This window comes from Gallus gallus, chromosome 1 (genome assembly GCF_016699485.2).
Source record: "Gallus gallus isolate bGalGal1 chromosome 1, bGalGal1.mat.broiler.GRCg7b, whole genome shotgun sequence".
Classification (NCBI taxonomy): domain Eukaryota; kingdom Metazoa; phylum Chordata; class Aves; order Galliformes; family Phasianidae; genus Gallus; species Gallus gallus.
Window position 1 is genome coordinate 104,311,741 of NC_052532.1, and position 16,652 is coordinate 104,328,392.

The 16,652-nt window shown below is 38.5% G+C and overlaps 1 protein-coding gene across 9 annotated transcripts in view; it reads right to left on the reverse strand.

Moving 5' to 3' along the window:
* GRIK1 (glutamate ionotropic receptor kainate type subunit 1) overlaps positions 1-16,652 on the reverse strand; it is a 161,469-nt gene that overhangs the window by 57,834 nt on the left and 86,983 nt on the right. For all 9 annotated transcript variants that reach the window (XM_040646828.2, XM_015299627.4, XM_040646819.2 and 6 more), the window contains exons 3-4: positions 14,665-14,922; positions 6,608-6,789 (exon numbers count right to left, since the gene is read on the reverse strand). In XM_040646828.2, coding sequence (XP_040502762.1) covers positions 6,608-6,789; positions 14,665-14,922 — 440 coding nt within the window. The remainder of the gene's footprint in view (positions 1-6,607; positions 6,790-14,664; positions 14,923-16,652) is intronic.

Genomic DNA, 16,652 nt, shown 5'->3' on the forward strand with positions numbered 1-16,652 from the left:
CTTTTAGGGTAACATAATGGCTAAGTATAATTTCCAGTGAATGGACAGATTTTATGACCATACTGAGAGTTCACTCTGAAGGATGGTATTATGAAAGCAGGAGATCAAGGCAAGAAACAGCAGGAGGGATGTTAGTTACCATGCTAAGGACCCCAAAGCATCACCTTAATGACTTGGATGCTCCCATTAGTGTAATTAGAAGACTTGCATTTGTGTGCCCTCAGCAGCAAGGGCTCATTTTCTGCTGTCTGTCTGCAACATAGCAGATATAGGGACAGCAGCTTCCAGGAAGTACCATGAGACAGACAATAAGAAAAGTATGATGGGAACAAAGATCCCTTTCAGGTTGAGACACCTCTGAAGAACCTGGCAAAGCAGCTGTGCAGGCTCTTCCCACTGAGCCTCCCCAGTACAGAAAATGAGCAGAACAGCCCAGGAGAGAGACAGGAAATCAGTAAGTTTTGTTTATGCATATATAGCTGCCCATAAGAAATTAGAATGAGATTTCATTGCATTCTCCTATTTAAATAATTTGCATGCAGTTATATAAATAATTATGCATCTATTTAAATAGTCTTATTTAAATAATAGCAGCTTTTACTTACTGTGGAACTTAGATGAATGTAAACTAGCAAAACCATGATAAAATGCTCTGTATTCTCCTTGCAGGTCTCCTTCCCACACAGCCCTAAATAAAATCTGTTCCTCAGCCAACCCCAGATATAGGTTACTGTGACAAATATAACAGACTTCCATCTCTAATTATCCATTTCAAATCAAAGTTTTGCACTTATGTTTAGTAAACCTGTACTTTTAGCTGTGGTTCATGAAATGCAATGTGAATCTGAACAAGTATCAATGGTCAAAGTATATATGGTAAGTGAACAGAGACTGAATCAAAAATATCATCTGAGGTTTGGATAGGACCAGGCTATCTTTGGGTAACGCCCAAAGGTAGAACAAAGGGCAATGAGTGCAAAGCGGAACACAGAAAGTTCCATCTGAAAATGAAGAAAAAATTATTTACTGTGAGGGTGACAGAGCACTGGAACAGGCTGCCAGAGGGGTGGGGGAGTCTCTTCTAGAGATATTCAAGACCTGTGTGGAAACTTTTGTGTGTGATCTGCTGTAGGGAATCTGCTTCAGCAGGGGTGTTGATGTTGGACTTGATGGTCTCCAGAGGTCCCTTCCAACTCCAATAATTCTATGATTCTATGATTCCTTATGTCCATAAATCTCTTCGGATGCCTTGCTGTTGACTTGAATTGTATCTCAGTTCCAACTTGACTATTTATCTTGTTAAAAAAAAAAAAAAAAACATAATTATTTCCTCATTTAGAGCTGGTGTTAGTCTTGGAGGCACAGGCTGGAATCAGACTGATGGTGAAGAGTATTAGTGGGAACTGCATCAGATACTTTACTCATTTTCACTTTGCATTTTTCTCACTCATGCTATTATTCAATTTCATGAACATTAAATGAATGTGTTTCATTATCCAATTAATTAGCACCACCACTGTTTTCTAGGATCAGCAATATATGCCATAATGAATAAAAGACCATGTGCCTCCTGGTCTCTTAAGTGTTCAGCATAAAAGGTTTATATCCTCCTTGCATTGTTTCCCTGGACTTAGTATGGGTAGCTTTAAACTGGACATGACAGCTCACAGGAAACCTTCCGTGTAACCTGTGTCCCACTCAGTCACAGCAGTGGTCCAGCTTGAAATGGTATAAAGTTTCTTCAACATGAGTGTGAATCACATCCGGATTTCTCAGGAAAGCACAGCTATGGTGTAAGAGAGGCAAACCAGTGAGATGAGATTGCTTTTCACCCTGTGGTATGGGGGCATCTGGGAGGATCTACCTTGGGTGTTACTCTAGCAGCAGTGAGAACAGAGCTTATGTTGCCTTTTCTCAGCAGACTGTCATTTTCACCCTCCCTGCCAGCCTACTGGAAGGATCACATTCAAGAACTGAAGTTTTATGTTCTCTATATTATCATATTTATTACTATATTTAGAATGCATTCTACAGAGACACTTATTTTTTGTACTCCTGTAAGAACCAAATTACTTATTTTGCTCTTTGTCTGTCACATGGTGAAAGCATACATGGAAGTATTTATAAAATGATTTATGAGTGTCCTAAACCTGATCAAATACGCTTTACATTTCATGAAATTATTTTAAACTGTGGAGGAAGTAGATAATTTTAGGCTAGTAGCAATGTAATTTAAGAGAGATGAGTTTGCCTAGCAGGAGTATCTACGCCAAGTACTGGTGTATTAGAAGAGTAAATTGAAGGTTAACACTTAACAACTTAACCTCTTGAACTGAGTTCCTCATATAAAGAGGCAAAATCAAACAAAATATAGTAAGTGCAGTAGTAAGTAGTAAGAACATTTTGGAAGATATGCACATAAAGCAGATTGCTATTTGCAATACCTAGATTTAACTGACTTGTGCAGTTATTTCCTAGTCTAGACAGGAACTAAATCTCTGTCCATGAAATATTTCAGGTAAGCGTTGCAAGCATCATGTTTTTTCTTCAGAAAGTGATTCTAAATTCCTCATGTAAAGTACTGAATTCTGTTGACTTCAGGTATTTTTGGAGGATGCCCTGTTACCTCACACTCTCTCAGGGAAGTCTTTGGGGGCTTGGAAAGGCAAGACATGCTAGGTATCACTGGAACAGGGTAAGGCAGGCACTACTGAAGTTTACAAAGTTGGTTCCTACAGATCCTATGCTGGGCCTTTGGAGAACACAGTTTTGCCTTAGAAACATCAACTACACTTAGCTCTTGCTTTCAGCACCTGATTGGAACTAGATGATCTGTAAGGTTTCTTCAAACCCAAGCCATCCTAGGATTCCATAGTAGGTTTTGCTGCTTGTCAGAGGATTTATTCAGTCTTTATGAATTTTAGAGCTCCAGCAGAAAACGTTTTCAAGTAGATTATGAGAGTCCAGATCAGCTGCAACTTCTTCCATCATCTCATTTGAAAACTGCATGTGTAACATCTGGGCTCAAGTAATTTCAGATCCCCTGATGCCTGTGGGTCACTTTGGTCCTCTGGTTTGGATAGTTATCTGGCTGCTTGGTACCAGCAAACAGAGCCATGAAACTCCTTTAGGCACTATGCACCAGTCACGTAGTTACCATTCCTCATGAGGGAATATGGAGAGAAAAATCACAGCAACTACTGGAAAAAGCAGCAATTAATAATCACAGTTTCTGCTTACTCCTTCCAGATGCCAATGATGGGAGGGCTGGGTCTCATTAAGCTGGCTGGGGATTGTGAAAGCCTGGGCTCTCTGTAGCGTGTCAGAGAGAAGTGAAAATGCAGGAGTTTGGGGAATAGGTTATTCAGAGGCATGTAGGCTTTGTATTTTGTTTAAATTAGGTTATTGATTCTCCTGTTATTTTGAACAGGGAAGAAGTGTGGCTCAATGGTGTTTTATTTGAAGCTGTAAATAAGCAAAAGATTGACCCATTTAAGAGAAGGAATCTGTCTTTTCTGCTCATTTGTAAACAAACGCTCTAAGGAGGCAAGCAAAGAGGTCACCTCCTCATGTTCCACACCTGGTAATGTATCAAGTTTGGACAGCTCCATGCTCCCACACAGCTCCATACACTGACACTTTCAGGGCATCATTTCCAATGCACTGATCCTTCAGTCCCAGAAGGAGCTTTTGGACTTCCCTTGCCCCCCCTTCCCAGCAGACAAGCCATGCCTCAGCCAGTGCCCCCCACTGTTGTTGTAAGCAGCCTTTGCTTGGAGAGCCCTTGGTGCTGAGGCAAAGCTTGGAGGAGGTGAAGGAGACATAAGGAAAACCTTCTTCTCTCAGAGAGTGGTCAGGCACTGGAATGGCCTGCCCAGAGAGGTGGTGGAGTTGCTGTCCCTGGCAGTATTCAAGAGGCATCTGGATGAGGAGCTATGAGATATGGTTTAGTGGCTTGTGGTAGCAATGGTAATGGGAAGACGGTTGGACTAGATGATCTTGTAGGTCCTTTCCAACCTTGTGATTCTATGATTCTATGATTCTATGAAGAAGGAAGATAAAGACCATTCCACAAAGCTCTGGGACGAACCCAGGCAGGGTTGGTCAGTGAGCAGGATACAAGGAACCAAGCATAAGAAATGGGGGGCACACACTTGTATGACTGTGCTGCAATTTTAATCTGTGAAATACCATTCCCACTCCAACCTACTGCACATTTCCACCTCCTTTATTTATCTTCTCCTGTGTAGGCTACTAAGTTTTGACTATGTTGTTGTAAATGCAGTAGTTAGACAAGAAATTCTTTCTTTGGAGCCTGATTTAGGTGACCGTTGGCTCTGATTTCTACCCTATCAGAAATCTTGTAGAATTTAATGATGGTATATTATTTTTTGTTGTTGTTGTTACTAATATTAAATAATTTTCTTAAAATAATTTTAATAGTATTCTCTTCAATATCTTGTTCTCATTTAGTGTAAAATTGTATTCATCCCGGTGTGCAGTGATGAGAACATGAATCATGGTAATCCAGGTGGCTGACCTACAATCAGATGAGCCATACAAACTCAGAGCCCTCCACACCTCCACATTTCACAGCTGTTTTTGACAGTGAGGAACTTCAGCATCTGAGTTATGGCTACCAGCAGCTAGATACAGCCACAGAAGCGTCTCATACAAAAGCTATTTTCCGTTTATTTCTAGCCTATATTTATGATGCCTCTGTTCCCACAGCTCTGACCCCCAGGTATACCTCTCTTAATTTTCTTGTTTTCTTCCACATCACCATCCACTATCCCTCCCTGAGCTCTCAAGGCATTGGAAAACATTATCTGTATCTGCAGCATATCTGTTATCTCCCGTGATCCATTTCCCACACAAACCATTCTGCCACTTTGCCCTGTCCTAGTGTATCTTTTAGCACTTCCTCTTCTTCTTTTGATGTGAAGGTTATTTTATTTTATTTTATTTTTACACTCAGACTGGCGCGTTTGAAGTTCTGTGCCTCCTGCAGTGTGCCAAACATCTGCACTATCTTCTTGCAGAGCCTTGAAAATTCATGCTGTCAGTTTAACCCTTCCCCCACAAATCTCATTTCGGAGCAACTTGTTCCTGCTGTCAGGTTGTAATGTGTTTGGATAGCCCTCTGCCAAGTGGGGTGAGCTCTTCTGCCCACCCTTCCTCACATATTGCTGCTTGCAGGTGAAACAACAGTTCTTTCCCCATGTTCCCAACACCACACCTGCATCTGGACCTGTTGTAAGTATACAACTTGCACCGAGAAAACCCTACGATATAGTACAGGTCCACTTTTCTGACAGCAATAAAGCCAGCCCGCAGCTCATGGGAACCTGTGTACCCCAGCTCATTTAGGATAACATCCTGCAAGTTGGTATTGACAGGATCAAGGGTCTCCTGTGTGGGCAAGATGGTTTCAGGCTCCACTGACTATTACATTCAGTATACTGACTTACGTACTTTGATACAGAATGCTTCTCTACATAACTTAAATATTCCAGCAAAACATTCCAGGCTGGGAGCATTGCAGTTTAACCTTTACGGAAAAGCCCATCTTTGTGCCTTTAGATCAGTGGAACCTTTCCTGATCATCTCTTGGAATCAACATTTCCTGCTAAACTGACTGACAGTAATAACACCACAAACCAATCAAAACACCCAAGGAGAACATTGTTCCCAGTGTGCTGCTTGCTTGAGATTATTGAATATAGGTCATTGACTAGTAGGAGCCAGTGCTTTAGACTTTGATCGTCTAGAAATGTATAGTAAGTGACAACAGCAAATTCTAATTTGCACCGTTCTTTGTGTGCCCCTGGTAACGTCCCAGACCATTACCATCAGGTTTTGTGGCATCTGTCTTTGCCTTGTGTGACTGTCCAGCTCTCACATGTAGGTCAGGACCATGCCCACCCTTGAACAATAGCCTCTCTTCCTATTTAAAGTACAGTTTCTTTCTCTGATAATGTCTCCGTTCCATCTTCTTCCTGTCCCAGAGTTTAAAATGTAATGAGATAATGCCAGCAGACCACATTTTGCTTTGTTACAGGATGTGAATGCACAGATATGCTATTTTCTGCAATAGATTAATGCCCCATTGTTACTACAGTCAGAACTGAACCTGACGGGCAGCTTCTATAGAGGCAATAGCTCAAAGAAAGACACTCTCCAAAATGGGGCTCTTTGTTTTTTTTTTGTGGGAGAAGACATATAAAGTGTATTGATTAAATTAAAACAAGATAAAATAGATGCAGCGATCTTCCTAGTTAAGCAGAACCTGAAGTCTTAAAGAGAAATATATATTTTCTTCTGATGGATATTTACAAACTTATTTTCAGACATCTCAGTATCATAGAATCACTTGAGCTGGAAGGGACCCTTAAAGGTCACCCAGTCCATCCTCCCTGCAATGAACAGGGACATCTACATCAATACTGCTGCTCGTTATTCTGGCTCTGTGAAGTCCTGAAATCTTGTTGAGTGCTCAAATTGCTGCAAGTTCTGTAGTGCCTTCTGTCCCTCATATTAAGTATTGAGGTTGACAGCTTTCAGGATTCAAATTTAACGTCATGCATTTTCACCCCATTCTGCTTACCTGCTTAAGAATTTCTGCTGCAGTTTCATGTGAGCAATCAAATATCACGTAGAACTCCTTGCCTTTCTTCATCTCCTTGAGTAAAGGCCTGGCATCTTTATTCCCAGAGGGCAATTGGCGGATTTTGATTTTAATGTTGTATCTAGAAGGGGCTTTGATGAGCTCTTGCAGGCGAATTAGACCTGAAAAATGATACACAAGTATACAAACAATCTTTTTGTGCAATGACTATTTATTGTCACTTGGGAAGTGTCTTTTATTAGTCCTAACATTTCATGTTTCTAAGCTGCTATCTTCATATTTGCCAACCTCTTGATTGATACAGCTTTTCCTTTTCATGATTATACTTTGCTTCAGTGTCTGAATACTCTGAAATATGTTTTGAATTTGTTGACTATAGTATATGTTTGCATTGATGCAATATTGATACTGTATATTGCAAAAAAGCAGTAGCTGGCAGCAATTAGTACCTCCGTATTAAAGAACAAGAACATAGAATTAAGAAAATCCCCTTGCTAACTTTCCTGCATAACAGTAAGCATATGTAGATGAGGAGAAACAGTGAAAGGAAACCATTCCAGCATCTCCACTGTTGCTCACTTAAAAGCAACGGTTAGCTTAAGTGGCACTTAGCAATGATTATTCTTAATAGGCAACCATACGGCTTTCATTGTCCTCATTTCAGTATATATTGCAATACCCCAGAGAGGGGAACTTTAATTTTTCCTTATCTTCAATTTAGAAAAAAAAAGCTCAATGGCATAGTGAAATTAAATGACTTGCTTAAGTTCACTCAGTATATTTGAGATCTTAGAAAATATTGAAATATTTTGAGATCCAGTTCTATATCTGTAAACACAAGAACATGATTCCTAATGCTGTCTTCAGCTGATACAAATATACAGAGCTTATTTGAAGTCAGAAAAGCTCAACCAGTTGAAGATGTGCCCAAGTATTTAAACACAGTGCAATTCTACTAGCTAATTCAGAACTCCTATGTAATTTGTACTGCCTCCAAAAACAAAGTAAGATAGTTAAGAGTTCTTTGAGGTGTGTGATTACAGTCTCGTTCTCATTACCCATGAACTTAATTTTCCCACGAAAAACTTGTGATCTCCTGCTGTGTGAAAGTAAAAGGCTGTCTTAACAATATGCAGAGAGGGAGAGACAACATGAGCAAGGAGCACTTCTTAAATAAAAATCAAACAAATGATGGATATGAAAAAACTCATTGTTCTCCTGCTGGGGGTGTTTATATATTTGTCTTGTGCATGCGTATCCTTGGTTCATTGATCCAATGGCACATAGAAAGCAAAACAAAGCATCCCGATTTCTTCTGATGTTAGCAAGTTGCTACATATTGCTATGTTGGCTGTTGGCTTCCGTTGTTGGCTTTCACTCAATTTTCTGGCAATGTTTTTTGAAAAAATAATCTTTCCTTCTGCCTGCAGTGCTGGTTTTGTTCTTTCGGGTCTTCAAGTATCAACAATCAATACAGAATATTAAGTATTATGAGTATTCAAATGTAAATTACTGCGCACATTGTGAAATTAGAGCCTGGCTGGAAGCCAGCCTGTGTAAATATGAAACAATTTGAACTCATTATTATGGGAATGGAGTGCATCCTTCCAACACTGACTAACAAGTAGGAGTTTATGTAATCTGTCTGTAAAGCTATAACTTGGTTGTATAATACATTCACGTATTCAACTGTTGACTGCAGTGTCTCAGCCACTATATCGAACAGCGACTCTAACAAGATAGAACTAGTTTTGGGATAAGGGAAGTCCAGCATGTAAGGAATCTCTGCACCCTGAGACTGAGTACTGTTATATCTCTTTGCAGCATCAGAAATGACTTAACTCCCAGCGCAGTTGAACTGCAAGAGCAGAAGAAAAGATATTAAACTTTCTGCTTCGGCCACATAAGACTTGTGCTTCCCATCAGTCAATCATCAGTGTTCTCCTCTTCCTCCAGCTCAGCAAATCCAAATCCTTGGACGTTATGCTACCAATATTTTATTTGGAACATATCTTGAATGCTAAGAACATAGTCTGACTCCCAGGGATCAGGGATGAAGATTTGGGAAAGCACAGTTCCTATAGCAGTCACTTTCTTCTTGCTTATTGAGACCAACCACTCAGTCTAGGATAGTCAGGAGGCCTCAGTGACTCCCTCTGAGGTCTGAAAAAGGAAGTAGCAGCTAATATGGCAAGGAGTCATAAGTAACATATCCTAGGCATTTGTTCACCCTCTACAAAGTAAATGATGTGGCTTAAACAGTTTTGCAGGTCTGCACTAGAGCATAAACTTCAGTACAGAAAGTGTTGTAGAGTATAGCCAGGTAGAAGCTGTGGTAGCTGCGTGCGAATTTCAAAGAGGCCAGAGAGTCCTATTGAGAGAAAAGGCTCAATTTGGGTCATCAAACACAAAAAGCTGTAGGGATGGAAGCCAGAACTTTAGCACTAATTTTCTTGGCCTATTGTCTCTATCCTCTTATCCAGACATCAGAACTCTTTTTCCTTTTCCTTTAGAAACAATGTTGGGAATTGTATTTAACATTGCAGGATTCAGTATTTTTCCAACTTGTCTTTTAGTGATTCGAATGTGAGAAATGGTCTTCTTTGACACAAACAAAATGTTTAAATACGTGAAAGTCTTTGAATATTTCATCATTTCACAGTGTCTAAAACTGCAGTGAGCTGAGTGTGATACACTTAGGAATTCAAACATGCCTAACATGAATGCAGTGTTCCAACAGGCAAATAATCATACACACTGGTGGCAATAATAACACACTACCAGTGGTAGTGTGTCAGTAGAAAGTGCGTACTTTCCCGTTTCCCCTTTCTTTTTTTAATAATATATTTGTGTAGTTAATTCATTCAGAATTAAAAGTTAATGAGGTGGTTTTACTGCTATGACACAAAATGTTTTTATTAGAAAACCATTAGGATTAGCCAAGTTTGAACTTTTCTTTGAATGATGCAAGTTAAAAGAAAGCAAATTTTGTAAAAATTCAAATTTTGCTCTATGCAGATTGAAATGCTATGACAAAAAGATTTGGGTCCTGAGAATCTTAGAAAGCCAGGAGAGATGGCTAACAAATGGAAAAAGTTGGGGATTCTTACAGAAGATGAGGTATTTGATGTGGTTGCCCTTCTCACCTTCCGGTAGGTTAAAATCATTGGATGTGGGGAAGATGGAATAGATAAGAGGCAGAGCCAAACCTGCACTGAAGGCAGTATCACTGAGCTGTTGACAACAGAAACAGAGTTATGTGTCTGTTACATATCCGTATGCAAAACACCAATATGCAAAACTGGGATACTGGAATGGATCTATTACAAACAAAATAAACCATGGAAGAAAATGCATACCCAGCTCTGGCATGTGGAATGGTAAACCTTAATTTATGGTACCCAAGATTGGAATGTGCAATCCTTGATGTACAATGCACTCTTTAGCAAGTTTTTGTTGGACTGTTTTAAAAGTCCCAGAGACAATTCTTTGCCTTAGACAGGCAAGACATTGTACTTGATATAAATTAACTCTTTTAAATTAATTAATAGACAGAATTAAGGCTGATTACAGCCGGGGTACTCCAATAATAAAGTGAGTTATGCCTAATATGTAAAAAAGGAGGTGAGTCTCAATTTAAAAAAAAAAAAAAAGACAATATTTGCTTAGGAATTTATTTTCCCTTAGTACTAGAAAACTATGGGCAATAAGGAGTAAATTGATAATTTTTAAGAGAGAAAACCACAGAATCTTTATTCTATGCTCAGAAGCCATTACTTTACTATCTAGAACAATAATTTTGTCTGAAAGTCCATCTTGCAATGGCACAGAAAAGACAACAGTTAGAAATAAATATCGGCTTTAGTGTATTTTGTCATTCTATTTATACTGAGGGATGAGAGACAAGAGGGTAAAAATCTGATTGACTCAACTCAGGAAAAATGAAGGATTTTTTCTACTACGATTTTGGAGTAAAATATAAGCTCTGAAGTACCGTAGGTCCCTTTGTAAGAGACAGTAAAGTTGTTTAGCATGGTACATAGAAGACAAAAGTTGCTAACATTTCTGCATTTGATAAGAAGCAGGATGACTAAATGCTTCCTATTCCAAACGCAATTTTAGCACTGTTGGTTGCAGATTTTCTAGATTCGTTTATATGAAATTTGCTTATCATTGAAAGTCCTCTAGAGTCTGACAAGCAGATTACTAACACTCAACCATTTATTTAATAAATGTTGAAACTTTGAATAAATTACAGAACATCAGAAATATGTCAATATTAAAAAGCGAGTATGAGGTGATATGTAATAATTTACCCTAAGTGTCAGCAGTGGACAAATTAGGAACAAACCTGATATGGTTATAAAATGCTGAAGAACAAAACATTGGTTCTGCAGTAAGAGACACACTGAGCTGCCAAGGAAAGATAGCTCTGTATCACACCAAATTTCTTTGTTTAGTGTGATAAATTCTGTTGATATAGGCAACTTCCTAGATATATAGCACTTGCCCCCTCCTGGGAGGTGCCCATCTTCATATATCAACCCACTCATGAAAAATTCAGAACTGTAAGATATTGTAAGATATTGTAAGATATTCATTTTCCCGATCACAAAAAGCAGATGTCAATGAGAAAGATTTATTGAACAATAAAGATCTGTGAAGGCTAGTAGTAGGTTTTTCAGTAATTTGTCATGCTCTTGTCTCTGTATTCATTCCAAAATCAGCACCTGGAAAAAAGTTATGGCTGAAAAACCATTGGATTGCAAAAACTGTCAGGATGTCAAATACTGTTTGAGATAAGGAGGGTAAGCATAAGTGACTGGGATCATTAGGAAGCATGAGTTCACTGAGACGAACTGATTTTTTATCACTGCTCTGCCCAAACCTGCATTTCTCTTGGTGGAAGTGTGTATGTGGTAATGAAAGGTGTGGTTAAAGGAGATAGGGGGAAACCTCAGCTTGGCAAACATGCATGGTATGTGGCCTCTGTGCCAGAGGTGGTCAAGATGGCATGTGGGCTTAGATCAGTATTGCATTGTGAAGGATGAAAGCAGTGTTTTCACAGTCTTCAAAGTAGACCCTTAAACTGGAAGCAGGGCTATTCTGCAACCTCCGAAACAACCTGAGTATGCATCATTGGAAGTTCAGCGCTACAGCCATTAATTCATTGTTTAATTAGGAATGAAGCTGCTTTTCACATACAATTTGTCTCAAAGAAAAAAAAATGTTTGGATTTTTTTCTACTTGTAGTATAAAAATGACAAACATGAGAGATGAGAACTAAAAAAAAACTCAAGCAAATTGGTGTCAATTTAAACTCAAACGAAAGAATATTTATATTGATCAAAATTGACCTCCTTTCTTCCCTGACTTCATGTTAATAAGATGATTGATGATTAATTTACTTTGGAAATATCCCTGCAAATTAAGTCTCTTTCATATCAATCAATTTTTATAACTGAATATGTACACAACACTTGGTGATTTGTAATGCTAATTTGCTATTGGGGTAGGCTGAAAAAGATCTCTATTTGTTTACCCATTGGTATATTTTTGCATATAGTGCTAGGAGCCCAAGAGAAATCCTGCTGATCTAGAACATCTTAGTATAGATGCAAGAAGTCTGCTGTGGTAAACACAGCTTGACTTGCTCCTTCTTTTCTACCTCCAGCACTCTGGTATATTCTATGAGTCTAAGGTGAGCAGAATAGAATATTAGTATTGAACTACCTCTAGTATACATCAGGAGATGTGCTTCTTATGTGCTGTCAAATATATACAAATAAATATAATTTTTCAAGTGTTAAAATTATTGGGTATTTGTTGTTTTGTTTGTTTGTTTCTTAGCAGAGTTCTATTTTTCAGACATGTTTTGCAATTTGACTTTAATATAGATGTGTTTGGCTTGATTTTATTTTGTATACTCCCTTTAAAGCCTTATGTAGATGCTTTCGCAGCTCAGCCAAGATTGTTTTCTGCCAATACTGAAGAACCAACTTGGACATCCATAGAGCCCTAAAGGGGCAATATTTATGTGGGCAAGGGGAAGAGAAAGGGAAATGCAAGTCTAAGAGAAAGGCTGACTGTGAAATGCTTACTTTGCATCAATGACTGCTAAAGCATAACAGAATTTTTCAGAAATGCACGTGGTTTTCTACATCTACTGTATCTTTAATGTGAAAAGATGGTGGGAGTTAAAGGATGGGAGTGAGAATAACTGGCATGCTCTAGCCACCCTACTGTAAAATGCTGCTGGAGGTAAGAGATCGACCAACAGCTAAGATCATGTTGCAACACAATCTACAGTTGGTTTCACTTCATTTATGTCTTCAGAACTTTGGCCTCAGTAGGATCTTCCAAATGGGTCACTTCACACAAGTCAGCAGAGGGAACTTTAATAGGAAGGTCACTGAAAAGGAGGATTTTCTATTGACCAACAAAGACCAATTAAAATAAATATTGGGCATTGTATATGGAGCAGAGCTGTGGTCTGTGCCTCTTCCATTGGGCTAAGATAGGCAGTGCTGGTTGTGCACCCGTTAACCACTGGTCAGCCCTTGCCTGGACTGCCCTGAGCCCTGTCCAGCATTCCAGATGTTGTCCTTGTGTAGTCAGCAAACTCACAGTGGAGTCTGTGTTTCTTTCCTGCAATTAAGATTTGAGGGCTGTATCACTTCAGCTGCCTGAAGTTCAGTCTTATCCACTGCTTAGTCTGCAAGAAGCTGCGTATTTCTCTAGCTCAAGTATTACTCCATTGGCTCTATTTTCTTCATCTCAACAGATATGATGTTCCCAAGAAATTTTTCTCTGCTGTTTAGAATGTGCCCTTAAGTGTAACTTAGTGCCCTGTGAAAAAAAAATCGGTTAGGTGGTATGCATTGCTTAGTATTTCCCACTTTTTGACGGGAGAACTATAGATCTCTCAGAGCCTTTAATGGTTTGCTTACTTGTAAGCATTTTCTTATGAGCTCCGATTATGGACAATCTGTGACAGAGTATTCACTGCAGGAGAGATCATACTCTTTGCAATCATGCATGCAATAAAATTTGGTGTATTATCTTGCAGGGTGGGACTGCTTCTGAGAAAAATTTTGAAATGCAACTATGTCAATGATCAGAATAGTTAGTAGATTTTTCAGAAACAAAATCTCTTCCCACTCCAGTGAGGGAAATGTCATTTCTTGCTATATTTTGGCTATTAATACAACATGTGGTATCAGGTACAGGAATAGTAAAGCCTAGATAGTTAAAGATATACAAAAGTGGCTTGGATTGCCTTATAACATCAGGGTTCTTGCTCAATGTCTGTGCATTAAAAAATTGCAAGTCATAGTCTCTAATAAAGTTTGAAATCACTTCTTCCCAGGAATGAGTTTGTTATTCTCTTCTTATTATCATTTATCTGCTTGTTTGCTGTACGAATAAAAAGGGATGTTTAACTGATATTCATTGTCCATGCTATGTTGTTGGACAGCTGCAACTACTGCTTTTCCACAGAGGAGGTTCTCGTCATAAAGAAAGAATGATCTTATCTGAGTTAAGAGTCCCAAGCTGACAATATTTACACAAATTTTAACTTTCAGATTCAGCATTTGGTATGCAGCTGACAATTGGATTTGCTGAGTCAGTTCCAAAGAAGAAGATAATCTCTATGCTAAAAATCCTGCAGTTTAAACTATTATTTTGTAAATGAATTCTTTTTAAGATCCTCAGTGGAAATCCCTAATCAGCCCCACTCTAGAGTATTTATCAGTTTGAAGCTGTAGTATTGGTTCCACAAATAGGAAGCAAAAGGTGACTTATTGCCAAGAATTCTGGAGCTACCTCCTGCTGGCTTCTTAAGTTTGGACAATATGAACAGCTTTCCAAAAGCCATAGGCACAGAAGCCTAACTGCTCCTTAAGAGATCTTTTTCTTTTGTACTTGCTACAAGTACTCTAAACTGAGCTATCATAGGCACTTTTGTCACAGAATTTATTTATGTACATACATTAGCTAAAGCACTTGTCTTGCAGTGCACCAGCGCTACTTACCTGTGCTGTCTTCATATACTACTGTCACTATTTTCCAGTTGTAGTACAGTACAAGATCCAAAACTGCTCTGCTGATGGCTGCATAGTCTGGGTAGAGGTTGATATAAAACGCATCCTTGTGATCAACCGTAGGGTGTTTCCATCGGGTCTGAATATGTGGGACTTCAAGTGCATTGCAAATGGACTGCACAGCACTGACTGAGGAGCTATGGGATGGTCCAAACAGAGCAGCTACACCAAGAGCGAGTTGATCACATGCTGCAGGGAGAGGAAGAAGCTGTTAGTCAGCAGAAGCAGGGAACTTGTGTAGCATTTACTGAGACCATTTACTTTCCATCCATGTCCATCTTTTCAAAGTGACAATGAGTAAATTTGTTATTCCAAAACCCACTTGTAAATGGTTCCTGAAAATGGCTTTGCTGATTAGCATTATATCCCAGAACAAGCTTGCTACATGTAAAAACGAAAACAGCTTAGCTCACCATTGACTTCAGATCATATTGATTCCTAGATTACTTTCCTCAGAATGGCATTTTCCTGGAGAAACCAGGAGCTTTCTGATTATTGGCTTGCCAAAGGGACATTGCATGACTTAAGTTTCATGGCAATATGTCAGGGAATCCATTCATGGAATCACAACAGATAACATTCCCACCATGACTGGCAAGCTACTACCTATGTGAGCTGCTTTAATTTCAAGCTAATGAAGTAATATAAACAGTAAAGGGCATTATGATTTATGGCACTACATAATCCATGTTTACAGAAGAAGCAATAAAGCCTAAAGGCTTGAGTAACGACAGGGAGAAATAAAGAGCCAACGTCACTAACATTTTAATATCTTTCCAAATCAGTCAAATGCTATTATCAACAAAGACTTCTTTCTCCTTATGTCTATATCCAATGTAGTTAATATTTCCAGCAAGAGAATCCCTCCTGTAGGTGCCTTTTCGTTTCTCTTCCTCTAGCATGTGTTTTCAGGCTAACTGACATGAGATGAAAGAGTATTAACTACTTTTGTCCATTTTTATAATTTACTGCAGATGTTTCTGATGAGGTCTTCATGGACTGGGACAAAGCCTTGCACTGAGCTGCTGCGCTGTTCCCTTTGTAAGGTAGTTCTTTGTTGAAAGTCTGAAAATCCCTGCAATTGGACTAAATACTAAATATCCAAACACCCATGATGAGCAGTGTTTTTTAAGATTAACATTTAGCTATCTAATAGTAATAAAATAGGATAGACAATCAATTATTTTCTGTTTTCAGTCTACAAATGGATGTCTCACAGATGGCATAAAATGCACAGGCTTTTAAAGTTTATTCAGAAACTTTCTGAAAAGATAACAAGTTTTAACGTGAAAATTGCATAAATAATATCAATAATTCATTCCAAGAAGAAATTACTATTGTCTGTATGGATTCCTTGTGCTTATAGATTTACAAAAGTATTCGTAATGATCTCTTTCCTACAAATTAAATGGATAAGGTACTGAGGTATTTTCACAGTAGTGACAGAAAAGATTCCCACTATACAGAGAATCTAAAACATTCTCAGTCTGGATTATATGGATTACAAATGCAGCATATTTCATTTTCTACAACATATAGTATCATCATATTTGATATTTGAAAATATGTAATAAACATGATTTAAAGCTTTTTTTGATGGTTTTTGTTTTGTTTTGTTTTGTTTTGTTTTGTTTTTTCCCAATCTTCCTTAGGAAACTAGAGTACCATGAGGAGAATTTAGTACCTTAGACATTTGAAAGGCAGCCTTCTTACATGATTTGTTTATTTTCTAGTATTCATTTGCCTTATAGCAAACATATCTTTTAACTTACTGCGAGCACATTTTGTAACATTCACAGAAACAGATGCTATAACGAACTGCAAAGCACATGTGCAAAGTCTTGGCAACTTATGGGTCTTTTCCTGGACTTGCTTGCTTGAGATTGCATGCATGCCATGTAATTCCAGGAACTAGGCTT